The sequence below is a fragment of the Panulirus ornatus genome, chromosome 2, assembly GCF_036320965.1.
Source record: "Panulirus ornatus isolate Po-2019 chromosome 2, ASM3632096v1, whole genome shotgun sequence".
NCBI lineage: Eukaryota > Metazoa > Arthropoda > Malacostraca > Decapoda > Palinuridae > Panulirus > Panulirus ornatus.
This window is the reverse complement of record NC_092225.1, coordinates 20,434,365-20,459,697: the sequence shown is the minus strand read 5'-3', so window position 1 is coordinate 20,459,697 and position 25,333 is coordinate 20,434,365. Positions and strand designations below refer to the sequence as shown.

General features: G+C 40.2%; 1 protein-coding gene across 3 annotated transcripts; it reads right to left on the bottom strand.

The window, feature by feature from the left end:
* Positions 1 to 1,108: 1,108 nt before the first annotated feature.
* Pof (Painting of fourth) lies at positions 1,109 to 24,485 on the bottom strand. 3 transcript variants are annotated; one of them, XM_071670977.1, is made up of 8 exons: positions 24,104 to 24,485; positions 23,372 to 23,654; positions 21,451 to 21,632; positions 14,745 to 14,903; positions 10,022 to 10,135; positions 6,870 to 7,035; positions 1,988 to 2,048; positions 1,109 to 1,211 (listed from the first exon to the last, which is right to left on the bottom strand). In XM_071670977.1, exons 2-7 carry the CDS (start codon positions 23,513 to 23,515, stop codon positions 2,007 to 2,009), a joined length of 807 nt encoding a protein of 268 aa, XP_071527078.1. In that variant the 5' UTR covers positions 23,516 to 23,654; positions 24,104 to 24,485; the 3' UTR covers positions 1,109 to 1,211; positions 1,988 to 2,006. The 3 variants fall into 3 exon arrangements, with proteins under 3 accessions (XP_071527078.1, XP_071527094.1, XP_071527087.1); XM_071670993.1 differs by having other exon boundaries at positions 24,315 to 24,443; XM_071670986.1 differs by having other exon boundaries at positions 24,015 to 24,105.
* Positions 24,486 to 25,333: the final 848 nt, after the last annotated feature.

The window sequence follows — 25,333 nt, the reverse complement described above, 5'->3', positions numbered from 1 at the left end:
TGCACGCCTTTCACCCTCCTGCATGTTCAGGCCCCGATAACTCAAAATCTTTTTCACTCCATCTTTCCCCCTCCAATTTGGTCTCCCACTTCTCCTCGTTCCCTCCATCTTTGACACGTACATCCTCTTTGTTAATCCTCCTTACTCATCCTCACGAGTCCAAATTATTTCAACAAAGCCACTTCTGCTCTCTCAACCACTCTTTTTATTACCACATATATCTTTTACCCTTTCATTACTTAGTCAATCAAACCACATATATTTTATTTCATATATATTTGTCATTTCCCATATTAGTGAGGTAGTGTTAAGAACATGAGGATAGAGGAAAAAGAGGATATATGCATCAGAAGTGGAGGGAACAATCACCCCGCCAATTAATACCAATTTCTCAACTGCCCATATCCCATATCTCTTGCACATGCTATCACTGCTTCACTAAATATCTCCCATTCCCCTTGCTTCATTTGCTTACAACTTTAGCTATTCTATACCCAATCTCTTCTAGTATTTCACACACACACACACACACCTCTTTTTTCCAAGCTCATTTCTTTCTCACCCTCTTCTCATTCATATTAGTTTCCCCTCCCAACACATTAACATCTAGGAGTCTATCTTTTGCACACCTATAAATTTGTACAGAGTCCAACACTTCTCTCTGACCAGGTTCCCTACTCACTGATGTATATTTATGCTTCTTTTTCTTTCAAACTATTCGCCATTTCCCGCATTAGCGAGGTAGCGTTAAGAACAGAGGACTGGGCCTTTGAGGGAATACCCTCACCTGGCCCAATTCTCTGTTCCTTCTTTTGGGAAAAAAAAAAAAAAAAAAAACGAGAGGGGAGGATTTCCAGCCCCCCGCTCCCTCCCCTTTTAGTCGCCTTCTACGACACGCAGGGAATACGTGGGAAGTATTCTTAATCCCCTATCCCCAGGGATATATTTATGCATGTCCCTTTAAAAAAAAAAAAAAGTATACGTATACGTATACGTATACGTATAAAATGTTAATGATATGGCCTCGATTAAGGGCATTCAGTTTTCTGTGCCATCTCATGACACGAAATATATGGTATTAACAAAGGATAAATGAAATATACGTATATCTTTTCTTACTTATCTATTTCCTTTCATTTTCTACACCAAATATGTTCCTGGTTTTAGGTCCCATGACCTTCCCAGATGATCTTTGCCACTTACCACACAATCTGAAAGATAAAAGCTAAACATATTAGATGAAGACATTCCAATAACATATTCCTTCAACCCATCCCTCCTCCCAGAACCTGGATCCAACCTCATTCCCCACTTAACTACTATCCAACTCCATCCCCCTTCTCCACTATCTTCACCAACGTCACTTACATCCCCTTTCTCAACTGTTTTTCCTTGCTCCCTTGCTTCATTTTCATCCCCTTGCCTCATCCTCATCCCCATCATCCACTTGCTTCATCCTTAACTCTAAACCCTTTTCCTAATCTTCTCACTCCCTTGCACACCATAGGATCCCCTTACCCTACACTCAACCTTTTACCACCCCTTGCCTCACCCTCTTCCCAAACCACATCATCCAAACCCCTACTAGTGAAGATCATCATACATGGAAAGTATCTATACTATTTCTGGTTACCCAGTCTAAAAACAGATTTATCAGAAACCTCCTCCTCACAAACAGTGGAGAGGAAAGGAGGGTAAGTCATCCATAATAAGGAGATAAGTACATGTTAACTTCACAATATTAAAACTTTACTCCACACTCTTATTCTCTTGTTCAGCTGAAACATTGTATGCTCAACTCAATGTAACATTCATGAAAATCTTTCACTACATTATTCACTTCAATCTCTTATTCACTGTTTTCCCTCAATTTTCTCCCTCTTTTCAATAATTCTACACACCTCACCATAAATATACTTATACCATAATCAGTACAATCTATTTACCAGAATTCCAATATAATGTGAAAATATTTGTAAATACATACCTTCACATTCTATCTTAATTCAAGATTCTTCAGAGATGTCTGCTTCTTCTTCTGTGTTAACCTGCAAATACATTTTTGAATATTTTGAATGCTCTCTACAATCATTGTTGAATAAGCAAAGTCACAGTCTCAAAGGGGAAGAAAACTTGTACACTTGCAACTTAACTGAGACCAACTTCACTTTTGTGGTAGGGAAGGAGATGGATGGGAAGAAGAAAGGGAATTAATGAGGAACAGGAGGAATGAGCTGGCAAGTGAAAGACCCCTCATCTCGGGCCTCTGCATCTATTAACATTCTTAATTTACCTTCAAAATACCATTTCTGTGTGCATAGTACCTAATTTCATTTGCCACTTCTGATTCCAAGTCGGCAATAAGTGAAAATCATTACAATACTATAATTATTCTTAGATAATATATTTTTTTTTTTTTGCCGCTGTCTCCCGCGTTTGCGAGGTAGCGCAAGGAAACAGACGAAAGAAATGGCCCAACCCACCCCCATACACGTGTATATACATACGTCCACACACGCAAATATACATACCTACACAGCTTTCCATGGTTTACCCCAGACACTTCACATGCCCTGATTCAATCCACTGACAGCAAGTCAACCCCAGTATACCACATCAATCCAATTCACTCTATTCCTTGCCCTCCTTTCGCCCTCCTGCATGTTCAGGCCCCAATCACACAAAATCTTTTTCACTCCATCTTTCCACCTCCAATTTGGTCTCCCACTTCTCCTCGTTCCCTCCACCTCCGACACATATATCCTCTTGGTCAATCTTTCCTCACTCATTCTCTCCATGTGCCCAAACTATTTCAAAACACCCTCTTCTGCTCTCTCAACCACGCTCTTTTTATTTCCACACATCTCTCTTACCAAATTGGAGGTGGAAAGATGGAGTAAAAAAGATTTTGTGTGATCGGGGCCTGAACATGCAGGAGGGTGAAAGGAGGGCAAGGAATAGAGTGAATTGGAGCGATGTGGTATACCGGGGTTGACGTGCTGTCAGTGGATTGAATCAAGGCATGTGAAGCGTCTGGGGTAAACCATGGAAAGCTGTATAGGTATGTATATTTGCGTGTGTGGACGTATGTATATACATGTGTATGTGGGGGGGGGTTGGGCCATTTCTTTCGTCTGTTTCCTTGCGCTACCTCGCAAACGCGGGAGACAGCGACAAAGTATAATAAAAAAAAAAAAATATCTCTCTTACCCTTACGTTACTTACTCGATCAGACCACCTCACACCACACATTGTCCTCAAACATCTCATTTCCAGCACATCCATCCTCCTGCGCACAACTCTATTCATAGCCCATGCCTCGCAACCATACAACATTGTTGGAACCACTATTCCTTCAAACATACCCATTTTTGATTTCCGAGATAATGTTCTCGACTTCCACACATTCTTCAAGGCTCCCAGGATTTTCGCCCCCTCCCCCACCCTATGATCCACTTCCGCTTCCATGGTTCCATCCGCTGCCAGATCCACTCCCACATACCTAAAACACTTTACTTCCTCCAGTTTTTCTCCATTCAAACTCACCTCCCAATTGACTTGACCCTCAACCCTACTGTACCTAATAACCTTGCTCTTATTCACATTTACTCTTAACTTTCTTCTTTCACACACTTTACCAAACTCAGTCACCAGCTTCTGCAGTTTCTCACATGAATCAGCCACCAGCGCTGTATCATCAGCGAACAACAACTGACTCACTTCCCAAGCTCTCTCATCCCCAACAGACTTCATACTTGCCCCTCTTTCAAAAACTCTTGCATTCACCTCCCTAACAACCCCATCCATAAACAAATTAAACAACCATGGAGACATCACACACCCCTGCCGCAAACCTACATTCACTGAGAACCAATCACTTTCCTCTCTTCCTACACGTACACATGCCTTACATCCTCGATAAAAACTTAGATAATATACTAGATCTTAATTTTGTGTAATCAGTAAATTTTGAGGCTTTGCTCATCAAACTCATTTTCTATTATGCTTAACTGTTCAAACCCATTTTCTTTTATGCTTAACTGTTCTCCCCACCTCAGCAAGATTGCATTAGGAAAAATTAAAATCTCTACCACTGCTTCTGCTCCGATGGCAGGGTTTGTGCATATTGTAGTACAAAAACACTAACTGCCTGCCTCATGGATCTTGAGTTGCCCAACTATGAAACCAACTGGCTTAAAATTTCTCTATCCCCTATGACTTTGCTTTCAAGTTTTGAATATTTCCCCACAATATCTCCAAAAATATACACCTCTTAGACAATTTGACCTTCTGCCAAGAGGCACTGTTTTCTTCACATACATGTGCTGAAATCCTCTATTCAGTTAATTTCAATGTATACAAGCAAAATTTTGGCTTATGCTGCCAATATTTTATACAAATATTGATAGGTAACTGTAAAAAGAAAAAAAATTATCAAAATCTCTGGGAAAACAATCATATTCTATTGTGATGTGTAGCATTCTTTATATTGCTATGCATAAAACTATGATTTAATTGAATTCATCAATGTACCTCTGCTCATATAAGAATAGGAGATAGATGAAGTTCAAGGCATTCCTTTGAAAAAATGCAATCCAGTTCTCTTTATTCAATTTCTTTAGTTTTTTATCCTTTTATGCATGAAACTTATGAACAATTATTTATTTTCACCATTGTATCATAAGTTTATTATGTTCACACTTTTATAAAGTAAAAGATATCAAAAGTGAAGTGAAATTATCCAATAAAGAGAAGAATCAGAAAGTTTTTTGAGTTATCCTTATTTCTGCATGATGTACTTTTTCTTTCCAAGTGTTCCATGTCAGCAAGGTGGCATTAGAACAGAAGCAGAAAAAGTTTTATTCAGTCACATTCATTTTCTAGCTCTAAATGTGCAATGCACTGAAACCACAGCCCCTTATCCACACCCATGCCTCATTTGCTTTCCCCCCAGCTGCTTCACATGCCCTAGTTAAGTCCAATCACAGAATGCAGCCTCCTGTATAGCACTCCAATTCACTCTTTCCCATGCACACCATCCTGCATATTGAGTATAAACACTACTCAAACCATCCTTCCAACTTCAATTCACTCACCCCTTTCCCCTTGTCCCCTCCAATTCTGAAACATATAATACCTTTGTCAACCCCTCCTCTTCACCAATTCTTCCCATACATCCAAACATATTTCAGCTCTCTTAACCAAACTCTTTATGTTACCACATCTTTCTCTCACCCTACCATCTTTTACTCGATCAACCCTCATCACTCTATTCACTGTTCTCAAAAAATCTCATTTCCAACAAAGTTATCCTCTTCCATACATTCTAATCAATAGCCTATGCCTTGCATCCATAACACACCTCTGGGACTACTATACCTTCAGATATGCATCTTTACTCTCCTAGATAATGACATCTCTTTCCACACATTTGTTATGCCCTTAATGCCTCCTAACTCAACCTGCCATATTCACTTTTAGATATCTAAAACATTTCACTTCTTCCTAGTTTTCCCCATTCAAGCACACTCCAACCTGTCACTCTGTGCTGCTAAACTTAATAAGCTTGATTTCATTTACATTTGCCATTAACTTTTTCTTTTCATATTCTCTCCCAAACTCAGACACAAACTTATGCAATTCCATGTCATCAATCAAATGTTTCTGTTAAGTTTTGAAAAATGATATCCTTTCACTTAACAAGTAGTTGTTGCATTGGATTATAAAATTTAGGCTTATAAGCCAAGGAATGGAGCTTCTAAGGCTTTTCAGAAAAAGTTGTGTTTGTGTACTTTTGTATTTATATTTTGCTTTGTCGCTGTCTCCCATGTCTGCGAGGCAGCGCAAGGAAACAGACGAAAGAAATGGCCCAACCCACCCCCACACACATGCACACACACACACGTCCACACACGCAAACATACACACCCACACATCCCAACGTACACACATATATATACACACAGACACACACATATACACACATGCACACAATTCACACTGTCTACCCCTACTCATCCCCATCGCCACCCCACCACACATGGAATAACATCCCCCTCCCCCCTCACGTGCGCAAGGCAGCGCCAGGAAAAGACAACAAAGGCCCAATTCGCTCACACTCAGTCTCCAGCTGTCATGCAATAATGCCCGAAACCACAGCTCCCTTTCCACATCCAGGCCCCACACAACTTTCCATGGTTTACCCCAGACACTTCACATGCCCTGATTCAATCCATTGACAGCACATCGACCCCGGTATACCACATCGATCCAATGCACTCCATTCCTTGCACGCCTTTCACCCTCCTGCATGTTCAGGCCCCAATCACTCAAAATCTTTTTCACTCCATCTTTCCACCTCCAATTTGGTCTCCCACTTCTCCTCGTTCCCTCCACCTCCGACACATATACCCTCTTGGTCAATCTTTCCTCACTCATTCTCTCCATGTGCCCAAACCATTTCAAAACACCCTCATCTGTTCTCTCAACCACGCTCTTTTTATTTCCACACATCTCTCTTACCCTTACATTACTTACTCGATCAAACCACCTCACATCACATATTGTCCTCAAACATCTCATTTCCAGCACATCCACCCTCCTGCACACAACTCTTTCCTTTTATATGGTACAAATCCTTGATGGCCTTAAGTTATGAAATTGTTACTAAGCATAAGTTCCATATGTTTCATTATCCTTTCTATATAATTTGCTTACATAAAAAGTCAGGCTAATTGGTCTATATTCTTTTACACAAGTTTGTATCTACCTTTGTGTATGGGTGTTATATATGCCACACTTTGTATTTCCACTAAACTAGACTGATATACACTTTACCGGAGACAGAAGGAGAGTTAGGCTTTTCTTACCTTAGCTTTTTTGCATGGAGGATCATCATATTCCTGATTCTTATATCTTTTATTCTTTGCTCTAGCATACATAACAGTTACTTCCTTCCCATTAATCTTTAGGTTTTCCGAAGTTTTAAATACTCTTAAAGCTTCTTCTGCAGTTTTATAGGTGATGAAGGCAATTCTGAAAGCAAATGATAAAGTAAATGCTCATGTACCACATACCTATTCATTCATATTTTTACATTTTCCTCCCCTTCCAGTTCTTATCATCAGCTTATAAATAAACACATGGAAGGCTCCAAGCTTATGACCTTTGCAACTGGCATTCTGGGATGTGAAGAATCTAGCTCAAGCCCTGCTTGTTTTTACTACCAATGAGAGGGCCCCTCCCATTACACTTACCCCTCTAACAGATCAGATGTCTTCCATTTACCTCAACATTCATGTTCCTTCTACTAGTCTTCTGTTCAACATAAACTCATAAGTCTAATAATGTTTTCATTAATCCATTTCATATCTCCAACTACAACCATCCCAATGGAGTCTGTGCTTATTCCCACACCAACTCACCTGTTGCATGCCCCATGGTCTTTGAATCCCATAACCCTCCTATCAAAAGATTCTTTCATCTGTTTCCTTGTGCTACCTCGTTAACGCGGGAGATGGCGATTAAGTATTTATTTTATTTATTATACTTTGTCGCTGTCTCCCGCGTTAGTGAGGTAGCTTAAGGCAACAGACGAAAGAATGGCCCAACCCACCCACATACAAATGTATATACATACATGTCCACACACACACACCATCCCAATGGAGTCTGTGCTTATTCCCACACCAACTCACCTGTTGCATGCCCCATGGTCTTTGAATCCCATAACCCTCCTATCAAAAGATTCTTTCATCTGTTTCCTTGTGCTACCTCGTTAACGCGGGAGATGGCGATTAAGTATTTATTTTATTTATTATACTTTGTCGCTGTCTCCCGCGTTAGTGAGGTAGCTTAAGGCAACAGACGAAAGAATGGCCCAACCCACCCACATACAAATGTATATACATACATGTCCACACACACACACATATACATACCTATACATCTCAACATATACATATATATACACACAGACATATACATAAATACACATGTACATAATTCATACTATCTGCCCTTATTCATTCCCGTCACCACCCCACCATACATGAAATAACAACCCCCTTCCCCTGCATGTGTACGAGGTAGCACTAGAAAAAGACAACAATGGCCACATGTCCACACACACACACCATCCCAATGGAGTCTGTGCTTATTCCCACACCAACTCACCTGTTGCATGCCCCATGGTCTTTGAATCCCATAACCCTCCTATCAAAAGATTCTTTCATCTGTTTCCTTGTGCTACCTCGTTAACGCGGGAGATGGCGATTAAGTATTTATTTTATTTATTATACTTTGTCGCTGTCTCCCGCGTTAGTGAGGTAGCTTAAGGCAACAGACGAAAGAATGGCCCAACCCACCCACATACAAATGTATATACATACATGTCCACACACACACACATATACATACCTATACATCTCAACATATACATATATATACACACAGACATATACATAAATACACATGTACATAATTCATACTATCTGCCCTTATTCATTCCCGTCACCACCCCACCATACATGAAATAACAACCCCCTTCCCCTGCATGTGTGCGAGGTAGCACTAGAAAAAGACAACAATGGCCACATGTCCACACACACACACCATCCCAATGGAGTCTGTGCTTATTCCCACACCAACTCACCTGTTGCATGCCCCATGGTCTTTGAATCCCATAACCCTCCTATCAAAAGATTCTTTCATCTGTTTCCTTGTGCTACCTCGTTAACGCAGGAGATGGCGATTAAGTATTTATTTTATTTATTATACTTTGTCGCTGTCTCCCGCGTTAGTGAGGTAGCTTAAGGCAACAGACGAAAGAATGGCCCAACCCACCCACATACAAATGTATATACATACATGTCCACACACACACACATATACATACCTATACATCTCAACATATACATATATATACACACAGACATATACATAAATACACATGTACATAATTCATACTATCTGCCCTTATTCATTCCCGTCACCACCCCACCATACATGAAATAACAACCCCCTTCCCCTGCATGTGTGCGAGGTAGCACTAGAAAAAGACAACAATGGCCACATTCGTTCACACTCAGTCTCTAGCTGTCATGTACAACACACCGAAACCACATCTCCCTTTCCACATCCAGGCCCCACAAAACTTTCCATGGTTTACCCCAGACGTTTCATATGCCTGGTTTAATGCACTAACAGCACGTCAACCCCGGTATACCACATCGTTCCAATGCACTCTATTCCTTGCACGCCGTTCACCCTCCTGCATGTTCAGGCCCTGATCACTCAAAATCTTTTTCCCTCCATCTTTCCACCTCCAATTTGGTCTCAAACTTCTCGTTCCCTCCACCTCTGACACATATATCCTCTTGGTCAATCTTTCCTCACTCATTCTCTCCATGTGACCAAACCATTTCAAAACACCCTCTTCTGCTCTCTCAACCACACTCTTTTTATTACCACACATATCTCTTACCCAGGTGCATATGCACCAATAATCACCCTTCTCTCTCCATCCACTTTCAGTTTTACCCATATCAATCTAGAGTTTACTTTCTTACACTCTATCACATACTCCCACCACTCCTGTTTCAGTAGTGCTACTCCTTCCCTTGCTCTTGTCCTCTCACTAACCCCTGACTTTACCCCCAAGAAATTCCCAAACCACTCTTCCCCTTTACCCTTGAGCTTCATTTCACTCAGAGCCAAAACATCCAGGTTCCTTTCCTCAAACATACGACCTATCTCTCCTTTTTTCTCATCTTGGTTACATCCACACACATTTAGACACCCCAATCTGAGCCTTCAAGGAGGATAAGCACTCCCTGCATGACTCCTTCTTCTGTTTCCCATTCTAGAAAGTTGAAATACAAAGAGGGGAGGGTTTCTAGCCCCCTGCTCCCGTCCCCTTTAGTTGCCTTCTACGACATGTGAGGAATGCGTGGGAAGTATTCTTTCTCCCATATCCCCTATACAACAGAGAAGGTCTCAAAACATTTAAGAAATATCTTACCTCTTTTGTGCATTATTTCTATGATCTCTGGGAAAGTCAATGCGTATTGAAGTATGGAAGACATTCTTCAGATCATTACGGGTGGTATCTCTAGGCACACTTCCAACATACAATCTGCAAGTACAACATTACCACACTTATCAATTGCCTCTTGTCATCTGTCATTTCAAAGCTACACCTTGAACATATAATCTGTAGATATGATGTCAACACACTCGGTAAATACCAAACAGACTGCTGATTTCTGCCAAATTGGGTTAACTGGATAACTCTCAACTCTTAAAGTGCAATAATCATCATTTAACAAAAGAGCTCAATACTAATATCATCAACTAACGATTAATGATACCTACTCCCATCTGACTTCCAAGCTAATGTTAGATTCTTGGATTCTTATTCATACATGTCATCAGCATTCTCGAGAAATACCTGGAAAAAATATCATACACCTCAGACACCCATACATATCATAATATGTGTACACTATGCAAGCCCCATTCTCTCCCCAAGTAAAATTAAATACCAACTAATAAAAATCTTAGCTTGAGAATAAAGAAATAATCACCACAGTACAAATGGGTCAGGATATGGTGAAACTTGATGCACCAAAATTGATATAGCACAAGTCCCTACATTACTCCTATCTTGTTATCATAAGGCAAGCCCAGCAGCCCACACAGTAAATGCAAATGACATACACAACGCACGCCACAAGTTACAATGCCTGCTCGTTTTTCTCTCCCAGCACCTTCAGCATACCCAGCATCCAATATGTAAAGATGATGTAAAGATGTATCAAAAGCCAATGATATAATTCTACATTTGTGCCCACATGCACCAGTCACCACTAGGAATAACCATTCAGGAAGTACACATACTAGAAATGCACCCCCTAAAATAAAAAGAAATACCTTTAAACTGGAGGAATAAGTGAAAATGATGGATGAATTTTAGCACCTCCACTATTTCCTTCAAAATATTCATCTTACACTCAGTGAGCAAGATGACTAATTATATCTCTTTTTATAAATTTTTCTCAACAATTCCCTTTAGTAGGTTCTTGACCAATTCATCCAACAAGAAAAAAATGGGTGGTGCATTCCCAAAAGAGGCAAACTATTAATCATTCATTTCCAAACAACAATCTTTTACTAGCTAACTGATACAATAAACTGTATTTCCAACACACTTTTTCTAAACTGTTACCTAATGCACGAACCAATAATTACCTTTATATGAAAAAAAATTTCCATGGTAAACCATGGAAAGTTTTGTGAGACCTGGATGTGGAAAGGGAGCTGTGGTTTCGGTGCATTATACATGACAGCTAGAGACTGGGTGTGAACGAATGTGGCCTTTGTTGTCTTTTCCTAGCGCTACCTCGCTCACATGCAGGGGGAGGGGGTTTTCATTTCATGTGTGGCGAGGTGGTGACGGGAATGAATAAGGGCAGTGTATGAAGTATGTACATGTGTATATATGTATATGTCTGTGTGTGTATATATATATATGCATACATTAAGATGGATAGGTATGTATATGTGTGTGTGTGGACGTGTATGTACATACATGTGTATGTGGGTGGGTTGGCCCATCCTTTGTCTGTTTCCTTGCGCTACCTCACTAACGCGGGAGACAGCGACAAAGTATTATAAAAAAAAAAAAAATTCTTAAATATAAAAAAATTAGAAAAAAGCCTTGCCTAGCCTTTCTTGGGGTCCTAATCACTCTACTGCGAAATATCATCTCACCGTTGGTGAATGATATGGTAAAAGCATTTTTATTTTGTTGGGTGTGAGATTATGTGGAGAAAATAATAAAAAGTGAAGTATTTCAAATACCTGGGAGTGGATATGGTAATGAATGGAATCATGAAAGCAGAAGGAGAGTCACAGGGAGGATGAGGGGGAGAAGTGGAGTGTTTCCACTAAGTTGTGTTTTCCACGAATGCATCTCCTTTGGAAAGTGGTGGTTGGATGTAAACATGATGAAAAGAATCATCAGTGAAAATATGCACACAGGTAGCACTGATATATCTATTTTCTGTACCATGTTTTGAATTTTTTTTTTTTTTTTTTGTCGCTGTCTCCCGCGTTTGCGAGGTAGCGCAAGGAAACAGACGAAAGAAATGGCCCAACCCACCCCCATACACATGTATATAAATACGTCCACACACGCAAATATACATACCTACACAGCTTTCCATGGTTTACCCCAGACGCTTCACATGCACCGATTCAATCCACTGACAGCACGTCAACCCCGGTATACCACATCGCTCCAATTCACTCTATTCCTTGCCCTCCTTTCAACCTCCTGCATGTTCAGGCCCCGATCACGCAAAATCTTTTTCACTCCATCTTTCCACCTCCAATTTGGTCTCCCTCTTCTCCTCGTTCCCTCCACCTCCGACACATATATCCTCTTGGTCAATCTTTCCTCACTCATTCTCTCCATGTGACCAAACCATTTCAAAACACCCTCTTCTGCTCTCTCAACCACGCTCTTTTTATTTCCACACATCTCTCTTACCCTTACGTTACTTACTCGATCAAACCACCTCACACCACACATTGTCCTCAAACATCTCATTTCCAGCACATCCATCCTCCTGCGCACCACTCTATCCATAGCCCACGCCTCGCAACCATACAACATTGTTGGAACCACTATTCCTTCAAACATACCCATTTTTGCTTTCCGAGATAATGTTCTCCACTTCCACACATTCTTCAAGGCTCCCAGAATTTTCGCCCCCTCCCCCACCCTATGATCCACTTCCGCTTCCATGGTTCCATCCGCTGCCAGATCCACTCCCAGATATCTAAAACACTTCACTTCCTCCAGTTTTTCTCCATTCAAACTCACCTCCCAACTGACTTGACCCTCAACCCTACTGTACCTAATAACCTTGCTCTTATTCACATTTACTCTTAACTTTCTTCTTTCACACACTTTACCAAACTCAGTCACCAGCTTCTGCAGTTTCTCACATGAATCAGCCACCAGCGCTGTATCATCAGCGAACAACAACTGACTCACTTCCCAAGCTCTCTCATCCCCAACAGACTTCATACTTGCCCCTCTTTCAAAAACTCTTGCATTCACCTCCCTAACAACCCCATCCATAAACAAATTAAACAACCATGGAGACATCACACACCCCTGCCGCAAACCTACATTCACTGAGAACCAATCACTTTCCTCTCTTCCTACACGTACACATGCCTTACATACTCGATAAAAACTTTTCACTGCTTCTAACAACTTGCCTCCCACACCATATATTCTTAATACCTTCCACAGAGCATCTCTATCAACTCTATCATATGCCTTCTCCAGATCCATAAATGCTACATACAAATCCATTTGCTTTTCTAAGTATTTCTCACATACATTCTTCAAAGCAAACACCTGATCCATACATCCTCTACCACTTCTGAAACCACACTGCTCTTCCCCAATCTGATGCTCTGTACATGCCTTCACCCTCTCAATCAATACCCTCCCATATAATTTGCCAGGAATACTCAACAAACTTATACCTCTGTAATTTTGAATATAATGGACAAATCATTAACGAAGTCTTGAAGAGGACAAGGCTTTGTATGCTTATAGTTTTAATTTCTTTTTAAACTTGTTCATTGTATTCCACCTCAATGGGGCAGCACCATGAACAGATAAGCAAGTCTTAACTGCTCATATGTGCCGTCTAGCTCTCACGTACAATGCACTGAAATCAGAGTCATCCATTCACAGCCAAGCCCCACAGACAAATCTGTGGTTTCTTCTGATTACCTCAAATATCCTGGTTCAGCACAATGTTGTACTTCATCCCCCATAACTGCATTAATCCAGTTCCTTCAATCCCACACATGCCTATTTTTTCATACATATTCACCATTTCCCACATCAGTGGGGTAGCCTTAAGAACAGAGAATTGAGCCTCAAAGGGAATATCCTCACTTAGTCCCCTTCTCTGTTCCTTCTTTTGTAAAATTAAAAAAAAACAGGAGGGGAGGATTTCCAGCCCTTGCTCCCTCCCCCTTTTAATCACCTTCTACGACATGCAGGGAATACATGGGAAGTATTTTTTTCTCCCCTATCCCCAAGGATAATACCTGTTTTCATATTTATATATTCATTTAACAGGCGTTTCCAGTCATCGCCTGCTTAAGGTTACAAAGCACGTGAAAAGTCACCTTTGGTGAGAATGTAGTTGATGAAAGAGTACAGTCTCATCTAAGAACTTGTTGCTTCAATGAAATCCATTCTTTCCCTGCTACTGAGTGTAGCACAGCCTCGGAGCTGCAGGAGCCCCTGGAAAAAGGGTCCTTGGTAATGTCTTAGACCTTTTCAGAAAGAGGTCCTGGGGTAACCATAAATGAATGACTTCACATCTAATATTCAATTAGCTGGTTAATTTAGCAACCAGAATGTTTTTGAATGAGCAATTTTTTTACCACCCTACTGCAAGTTTTGTGTTTAAACCATGATTTTCTCAAACTTCATGGTAAAAATGCTTACAGTTAAATAGCTGTGTACCAAATAACACTGGCTAGTCTTCAGTCAGTTACTTTGAATGATAAGGCTTTACAATAATACCTGATGAAGCTGCCTCAGCTTACATTGGTAATAAGATTGTTTCAACTAAACTGCCACATTTCAATTTAGTTGCTGTATGAAATGGGACAGTGAAATCCTTATACAAACTGTAACTTACTTGTATGGATTTACAGGTTCAGAATCCCTTTCTGTAAAACTCTTGGACTTCTTTCCAACATAATCAACATAGATTGGCACACCATCCACCTCCACTTTGGAAATCTCTTCTTTCATCTTCTCAGTCTCCTCTTCCGATTCAAATTCAACATAACAGTACCTAAAATGCATATATGATGAGTAACAAAGATATGTCAATTCCTATCAAAGCTGTATCAATTCCTATCAAAGCTGTATCAATTCCTATCAAAAATACTTTTTCATATATATATATTGCATATCTATTACCTTTAAACTCTACTTCACCAAATGGGTTGAATCAAGAGCATTCAAGCACCTCCTTCATGAATAAAGTGTGTAAAAATGGGATCCTCTTAACCCATTCCTAAGCTAGTAAAGAATAAGGATACTAAACATTCTTGGATAGACTTGCATACATTTTCACTTGCATTATGAAAAAATGTATCTTTTATTCTTTCACCAAATCCTCTGACTTCCTATACCCACATTTTGAATGTACTTCAAGCAATTAACGTGTTTGCTACTTAAGGTGCAGATGTTATGCATATCTGTAGTCCTGGCCACTTACAATTCCACCCTGATAAGTCCATTTGCACATGGAACATGAAGTCTTTATCTTCCTCTGACAAACATATACCCTTTCATGAATGCAAAAATCCCTCAACAAGAAAGGCACAGTATCAAATGGAGGCTTGAACCCATGACCTTCAACTTGAGGGATAGTTTCTTTAACCACTTGGCCACAGCATCCACTGTCCTTTATACTTTTGCCTTGCTCTTCAAGTTTAGATCCAACAACCTCTCCTTCACATGCTTGTGAATTACCATACAATCCAATAATTCCCACTGATCCCAAAACAAAGTCATTCACATAAATTTCTATACTTACAATAATTTTGAACTAAGGACTGCCCTTTCTATCACCAATCCCTTTTTTTAAACCAAGAACAGTAATCACAATCTACAATCCTTTCTTCCCACATAACTTGACAAGCTGTTCCCCATTTACAGGGATTAAATGACCTATACTAAAACTGCAGAAGCACACATTCAGCTCCCCCAAAAAAGCACCCCTCCCTTCGTCATTCCTCTTGCTACCATGAGCACAAAAACTAACAACTATCTACCACTTGTACCTCAAATTTAGTTTCTCTAAGAGCTAGAACATTCAGGTCCCTTTCATCAAACCCAGCACTTCTCTCTCCTTTCTTTTCATCCTGGATACATATGCTCTTAATAAACCCTAGCATTAGCCCTCAAGGAGAAATCCTTGCACCTGTTCCAGTTTTTTTATCTTTTATGTCACTAATTTTGTTGTCATTTTCTTCATCTATATCATCATTAATTTGCTTATCATTACTATTGACATTAATTGCTGTGGTTAGCTGTATTTTGCCTTGCTTTTGAGAAGTATACATCACAAATGTATACTAGTCCACTATTACTTTCTAACCTTCAATTTGAAGGCAGTACTGCATTCCTTGTTCATATTATAGGACATAAATTAAATATCCCTGGGATAGGGGAGAAAGACTACTGCCCACGCATTCCCTGCATGTCATAGAAGGTGACTAAAATGGATGAAAGGCGGCGGAGGTGGTTTTTAATTTTCCTAAAGAAGGAACAGAGAATGGGGCCAAGTGAGGATTTTCCCTATAAGGCTCAATCTTCCGTTCTTAACACTACCTTGCTAACACACGAAACAGCAAATATGTATGGAAAAAACTTATAATCCAACATTTGAAGAAAATCTTTGAAAACTTTACAGTATTCAATTTTGGAGCCATACCAAAGTCAAACATACTTCCTACAAACACTGATGCCTCCTTAATCCATTCTATAACAATTACTCAATTTTCTGAAATTCAGAGCTTGATAATATTTACTAAAAAAAAATTTTTTTTCTTTTTTTTTGCTTTGTCGCTGTCTCCCGCGTTTGCGAGGTAGCGCAAGGAAACAGACGAAAGAAATGGCCCAACCCACCCCCATACACATGCCTTGATTCAATCCACTGATAGCACGTCAACCCCGGTATACCACATCGCTCCAATTCACTCTATTCCTTGCCCTCCTTTCACCCTCCTGCATGTTCAGGCCCCGATCACACAAAATCTTTTTCACTCCATCTTTCCACCTCCAATTTGGTCTCCCTCTTCTCCTCGTTCCCTCCACCTCCGACACATATATCCTCTTGGTCAATCTTTCCTCACTCATTCTCTCCATGTGACCAAACCATTTCAAAACACCCTCTTCTGCTCTCTCAACCACGCTCTTTTTATTTCCACACATCTCTCTTACCCTTACGTTACTTACTCGATCAAACCACCTCACACCACACATTGTCCTCAAACATCTCATTTCCAGCACATCCATCCTCCTGCGCACAACTCTATCCATAGTCCACGCCTCGCAACCATACAACATTGTTGGAACCACTATTCCTTCAAACATACCCATTTTTGCTTTCCGAGATAATGTTCTCCACTTCCACACATTCTTCAAGGCTCCCAGAATTTTCGCCCCCTCCCCCACCCTACGATCCACTTCCGCTTCCATGGTTCCATCCGCTGCCAGATCCACTCCCAGATATCTAAAACACTTCACTTCCTCCAGTTTTTCTCCATTCAAACTCACCTCCCAATTGAATTGACCATCAACCCTACTGTACCTAATAACCTTGCTCTTATTCACATTTACTCTTAACTTTCTTCTTTCACACACTTTACCAAACTCAGTCACCAGCTTCTGCAGTTTCTCACATGAATCAGCCACCAGCGCTGTATCATCAGCGAACAACAACTGACTCACTTCCCAAGCTCTCTCATCTAAAAAATATAATTATATTATTATACTTTGTCGCTGTCTCCCGCGTTAGCCAGGTAGCACAAGGGAACAGACGAAAGAATGGCCCAAACCACCCACATACACATGTATATACATACACGTCCACACACAAAACACATACATAACTATACATCTCAACGTATACATATGTATACACACTCTTTTTATTACCAAACATCTCTCTTATAGTGATGGGTGATTTGAATGCAAAGGTGAGTAATGTGGCAGTTGAGGGAATAATTGGTATACATGGGGTGTTCAGTGTTGTAAATGGAAATGGTGAAGAGCTTGTAGATTTATGTGCTGAAAAAAGACTGATGATTGGGAATACCTGGTTTAAAAAGCGAGATATACATAAGTATACTTATGTAAGTAGGAGAGATGGCCAGAGAGCGTTATTGGATTACGTGTTAATTGACAGGCGCGCGAAAGAGAGACTTTTGGATGTTAATGTGCTGAGAGGTGCAACTGGAGGGATGTCTGATCATTATCTTGTGGAGGCTAAGGTGAAGATTTGTAGGGGTTTTCAGAAAAAAAGAGTGAATGTTGGGGTGAAGAGGGTGGTGAGAGTAAGTGAGCTTGGGAAGGAGACTTGTGTGAGGAAGTACCAGGAGAGACTGAGTACAGAATGGAAAAAGGTGAGAACAATGGAAGTAAGGGGAGTGGGGGAGGAATGGGATGTATTTAGGGAATCAGTGATGGATTGTGCAAAAGATGCTTGTGGCATGAGAAGAGTGGGAGGTGGGTTGATTAGAAAGGGTAGTGAGTGGTGGGATGAAGAAGTAAGAGTATTAGTGAAAGAGAAGAGAGAGGCATTTGGACGATTTTTTGCAGGGAAAAAATGCAATTGAGTGGGAGACGTATAAAAGAAAGAGACAGGAGGTCAAGAGAAAGGTGCAAGAGGTGAAAAAAAGGGCAAATGAGAGTTGGGGTGAGAGAGTATCATTAAATTTTAGGGAGAATAAAAAGATGTTCTGGAAGGAGGTAAATAAAGTGCGTAAGACAAGGGAGCAAATGGGAACTTCAGTGAAGGGCGCAAATGGGGAGGTGATAACAAGTAGTGGTGATGTGAGAAGGAGATGGAGTGAGTATTTTGAAGGTTTGTTGAATGTGTTTGATGATAGAGTGGCAGATATAGGGTGTTTTGGTCGAGGTGGTGTGCAAAGTGAGAGGGTTAGGGAAAATGATTTGGTAAACAGAGAAGAGGTAGTAAAAGCTTTGCGGAAGATGAAAGCCGGCAAGGCAGCAGGTTTGGATGGTATTGCAGTGGAATTTATTAAAAAAGGGGGTGACTGTATAGTTGACTGGTTGGTAAGGTTATTTAATGTATGTATGACTCACGGTGAGGTGCCTGAGGATTGGCGGAATGCGTGCATAGTGCCATTGTACAAAGGCAAAGGGGATAAGAGTGAGTGCTCAAATTACAGAGGTATAAGTTTGTTGAGTATTCCTGGTAAATTATATGGGAGGGTATTGATTGAGAGGGTGAAGGCATGTACAGAGCACCAGATTGGGGAAGAGCAGTGTGGTTTCAGAAGTGGTAGAGGATGTGTGGATCAGGTGTTTGCTTTGAAGAATGTATGTGAGAAATACTTAGAAAAGCAAATGGATTTGTATGTAGCATTTATGGATCTGGAGAAGGCATATGATAGAGTTGATAGAGATGCTCTGTGGAAGGTATTACGAATATATGGTGTGGGAGGCAAGTTGTTAGAAGCAGTGAAAAGTTTTTATCGAGGATGTAAGGCATGTGTACGTGTAGGAAGAGAGGAAAGTGATTGGTTCTCAGTGAATGTAGGTTTGCGGCAGGGGTGTGTGATGTCTCCATGGTTGTTTAATTTGTTTATGGATGGGGTTGTTAGGGAGGTAAATGCAAGAGTTTTGGAAAGAGGGGCAAGTATGAAGTCTGTTGGGGATGAGAGAGCTTGGGAAGTGAGTCAGTTGTTGTTCGCTGATGATACAGCGCTGCTGGCTGATTCATGTGAGAAACTGCAGAAGCTGGTGACTGAGTTTGGTAAAGTGTGTGAAAGAAGAAAGTTAAGAGTAAATGTGAGTAAGAGCAAGGTTATTAGGTACAGTAGGGTTGAGGGTCAAGTCAATTGGGAGGTGAGTTTGAATGGAGAAAAACTGGAGGAAGTGAAGTGTTTTAGATATCTGGGAGTGGATCTGGCAGCAGATGGAACCATGGAAGCGGAAGTGGATCATAGGGTGGGGGAGGGGGCGAAAATTCTGGGAGCCTTGAAGAATGTGTGGAAGTCGAGAACATTATCTCGGAAAGCAAAAATGGGTATGTTTGAAGGAATAGTGGTTCCAACAATGTTGTATGGTTGCGAGGCGTGGGCTATGGATAGAGTTGTGCGCAGGAGGATGGATGTGCTGGAAATGAGATGTTTGAGGACAATGTGTGTTGTGAGGTGGTTTGATCGAGTAAGTAACGTAAGGGTAAGAGAGATGTGTGGAAATAAAAAGAGCGTGGTTGAGAGAGCAGAAGAGGGTGTTTTGAAATGGTTTGGGCACATGGAGAGAATGAGTGAGGAAAGATTGACCAAGAGGATATATGTGTCGGAGGTGGAGGGAACGAGGAGAAGAGGGAGACCAAATTGGAGGTGGAAAGATGGAGTGAAAAAGATTTTGTGTGAACGGGGCCTGATCATGCAGGAGGGTGAAAGGAGGGCAAGGAATAGAGTGAATTGGAGCGATGTGGTATACCGGGGTTGACGTGCTGTCAGTGGATTGAATCAGGGCATGTGAAGCGTCTGGGGTAAACCATGGAAAGCTGTGTAGGTATGTATATTTGCGTGTGTGGACGTATGTATATACATGTGTATGGGGGTGGGTTGGGCCATTTCTTTCGTCTGTTTCCTTGCGCTACCTCGCAAACGCGGGAGACAGCGACAAAGCAAAAAAAAAAAAAAAAAAAAAAATCTCTTACCCTTTCATTACTTACTCGATCAAACCACCTCACACCATATATTGTCCTCAAACATCTCATTTCCAGCACATCCACGAATAAAACAAATAAAAATGAATGTGACAGCCAGTGACAGTGTAACAACAATATGAAATACCACGTACACAAAAATAAGCAAAAACTGTCACTCTGCATGGTCTAATTAATTCATGTGTTTTCAGCATAAATTGGCATTTTAGCACTGGTATAGCTTGTTATACATGTGGTTAACAATCTACATATATACAACAGTGCAGAGTAACCTGTTTTTTCATTCATATATACTACATGTATGGTATTTCTACTGTCATTTCAAATATCACTACTGCCTTTCTTATTACTATTACCATTAACAGAAAAATTATATCCTCCATGAGACATTGTTTTTGAAAAGTAGCCACAATTTTTTTTTTTTTTATTATTATCATACTTTGTCAGTCTCCTGCGTTAGCGAGGTAACGCAAGGAAACAGACTAAAGAATGGCCTAACCCACCCACATACGCATGTATATGCATACAAGTCCACACATGCACATATACATACCTATACATCTCAACGTATACATATATATACATACACAGACATATACATATATACACATGTACATAATTCATACTTGCTGTCTTTATCCATTCCCATCGCCACCCCACCACACATGATATGACACCCCCCTCCCCCACATGCGCAGGAGGTAGCGCTAGGAAAAGACAACAAAGGCCAAATTCGTTCATATTCTGTCTCTAGCTGTCATGTATAATGCACTGAAATCACTAAATTATTCTGCAATAAGGAATTATCAGAGGGTGATAAATCACAGATTTACAGTTTAGTTAAAACACTGATGCCTCTTACATGGAACACTGCAGGGCCTCCATTGTGTTGTCTACTTACGTGCAAGGTTTCCCAAATCCAGTTCGAGGCAAGCGCACACCTATTGTATTCTTGACAATATCCATTACATCAGTGTCCTTGTAGATTTTCATGGTTGATGGAAAGCGGACATAGAGAGTTCTGAGGGCCCTACTGACTACCCGCCCTTCATTCTCTTCCAGCAATCTACCAGTGAGGTCTACCTGTACAAGTGTAATATCAACAAAATGAATACACATGTAATTACCTATTTGTACAATAAGGAGATAAGAGCTCAACAGTGTGGGACACGACATCAGGAATTTCTCTATAATCATACATGACAACCAAATATGAAAAACATATTTCAGTTTAGGCCTTATGTATGGTATGAACAAGTTCCATGTTTATCCCATCCTTAACACTAGCCTTACTCAGACTTGTGGCTGGCTTTGTCAAAAGAGTAAACGAGGGGAAAGAATGGATGGTAATGCCTCAATCTTCCAACTCTAAAAGCAATGACCAAAAAAACAAATTACTCTATCTGACCTCATACTATTTTGCTCCCAAAAAAATCAAAAATTTTAATTCTGAAACACTGTAACATTAAACAGTGGCAAGCATATGTGTGTCCTAAACCCCAGGATCTGCCCCTGCCCTGAAAATCCCACCCTCTCCTTACCACGAAGCAATCGAGTGTCTGCAAAAAGCACTGTCCACCCACGTATATTTTCAAAAGCGATATACAGTTAATGTTTATTGTGGTTACAAGCGTATGACTCACAGGGTGAAATCATTGTACATCTGGTCTCAGAAACTAGCGTTTCCTGTGGTGAGAGCACTAGCAATCCGCCACATGTGTGCCTTAAATTGTCTTCAGGGAAAGAGATTCTTCTTTTACTTTCCAAAAAATGCCACTTCATATTGGGAATTTTGATTATGGAAGCTGTATTTCTCCCACCTGTACTTCAAAATGGTTGGATCTTACATATCTCAGGAAGGGAAAGTCCTGAACACTGAGTGCTCAAAACACACAATCAAGAGGCTGCTTCCTACAAAACCTCATCAGTGCCTTGCCTCATTAAGATCAAGACCTTACGAATTCAAAACATGAACATTAGATACTTCCAATGCTGCCTAATCCGTGCCAATAAGTCTCCAGATGGTAATGGCCAAAGGAGAGATGACAAAGTACTAAAATATACGTGCTTTGCAGACATTGCATGTCAACTTCAGTGCCATCCTACAGCCATATAGGGTATGTCAGCTCACTTGTTTGTATGTATCTCTATCACTATATGTATTTCTTTCACTTTATAATAAGAAACAGAAAATCTGAAGACCATTCCTCTCTCCAAATCATAAAGACCAGCTGTTCAAGTCTGGCAGGTGGATTGCTCGAGTGTTCTTGATCCTTTCACTATGTGGGTGTTTAGAGAAGAAATACTCAAAATCTTTCATTTTATTTTTGACTCCCCTTTTTTGGAAAGTAAAATTCACCCTACTACCTTCTACACCTCCTCACTGAAATTTGAACTAGAACCATCCTTTTTAATTCCCCTCGTGCATCTCATAATTTTACTTTTGTTCACATTCATTCTCAACTCTCTGTTTACACATTCTCCCTTTCTCACCAGAAAATTAAACAAACACAGTGACATCACTTACACTTGACACAGAACCATTTCCACTGGGAATCACTCATCCTCCTTCCTCCCTACTCGTGCACATGCCTTACTTTCCTCATTTTGTGTTACTCACTTTCCATTTACTACATATGTTCAAAGTACCTTCAACATATAAGTAAGTGTACAGTCTTAAGTCATTTTCGTGAATAAGGTAATAAAAATGGATTACTCTCCAAGATTATATGAAAATGCAAATTCCGAAAACTTCACTCAAATGACAACTTTGAAAAGGAGAGTAATGACTTTGGCAATAAAGTATACAATAAAAATCTCACCTTTTCTGTGCCCCAGTCTATTGGCCTTCTTCGTTTTCTTGGTTTCTTTTTAGAGGTAGCATTCTTTTTGCCATTAAATGGGAGGTCTCCCAAGTTCTCTTCCTCCTTGCCATCTCCTCCTCCTCTGTGTTCAGATTTTCCCATCTGGAAACCACCTCTGACTACGTGACTGTCACTTTCAACACTAGTATCCCTTCTCCACTTTTACCTCGGCTGACTTTTCTCTCCTTCACCTCATTCCTTTACTGCCATCCTTTTTACCCGTGACAGAAGACTGTTATCTCTGTTGGAAAAAACATATTTCTGATTTGGTCTCTTTTCTTGGCTGGTCTCAATTTACTTGGAAACATAAATGAATGAACTCAAAGGGGTGCCGTTACACTTCATAATTACCTCTAACCTAACTTCAGAAGTTAATCTAGAAAACTGCCCTAACAGTTGTCCAAATATTGTTCCCTTGCCTTGCTAATGCTGGGGTACAGTGGGAAACTGAAATGTACGGCATCACTCACTACACATGCCAATACCTAGCTTGATCAATTACTCAAGCACTGTCATCACTTACGCCCGTGAATAAGTCGGGAAACTAAAATACAGCAACTAAAAAGACAGCATCGAAAAACCAGTGTTCAAAGTAATATACCCGCTACAAACAAGTCAGCCATCAAAACTGACAAACGCCCTGTGAGGCTCTGAATATTTAAGAAGCGAAGCACGTGAATGCTTCCCTACCTTAGTACTCCACGTGGGAATCCAAGACACCACTCGACCACTGCGTTCTCAGGAACAAGACTTGCACAACTACTATGATTAGTTCCCTTACTAAACCACTGTTCAATTTTAAAGTAATGTATGCGTTATAAACAAATCAGCCATCAAAACTGACAGACGCCCTGTGAGGCTCTGAATAATTAAGAAGCGAAGCACGTAGATGATTTCCTACATGACAGTGCTCCACATGAGAATCAAAACTCCACTCGACCACTGCGTTCTCAGGAACAAAACTTGCACAAATAACTATGATTATTTCCCTTATTAATAATGATGAATCATTATAATTAGGTTCTAAAAAAAATAAGAAGAATTCACTAAGTTGTTTTCGTTATTTTGTATTCCATTGACTTTTGTTTACGTTTTTCTGGATATGACGTCATGGTGTGGAAGTTAAAGTCATTGTTTGGGCAATTTAAATTTCTCAAATTATACTTTGTATGTCTATAGGACCCTTTTAGTTCCGGAAATAGACGAAAAAAAAAAGCAGTTGACATTGATCATTTCGAGCAAGGGTACTTAGTTCGTTCATAATTAATGGCTGTTGTTGCATATTTTTATACTCAGCATGTGCACTATGTTGTAAATACTAGTTTTTACATGCCTATATAATTTGCTATTAAGGAAATGAACTAGTGAACTCTTAATTCTTTTATCTGTATAAGAAATTGGGACGCTGTAGTTATGTATCCAATTAGTTTACAAAAGGATGAATGACAGAAACATGGGTAACACAAGAAACTTGCATGAAGATTAAATAGTAAATGTGTCATTCAATAATAGCACATGAATTACGTAAGTTTTGAAGGAACTCATATCAACAGATTTCATCCTTAGTAAAAATGATTGAGAGCATGGAAGAGTGAAATGGAGCGTTTTTATTTTACGATATTAAGTAATGCGATTGTAGTGAAGGCTATGAAGAGCAGGGAAAACGTAAGACTAATTATTGAATAAAGTATAAAGTACACTATATATGTAGGTACTAACAGAACCAATGGAAAACCTCGTTTTAATTTCCCTTACAGCTGAAAATTGCCTTGGCTTTTCTAGCTTTAATATACCCATTGATGGAACCTACTTTTCCTCTGCGTCGAATATTTGCCAGTAGGTTCGTTCGCTGATAGGGCTGTGATGAACGTAAGGTGAATATATTCATTGTTGGCGTCGAATGAACCGCATGATGAACGT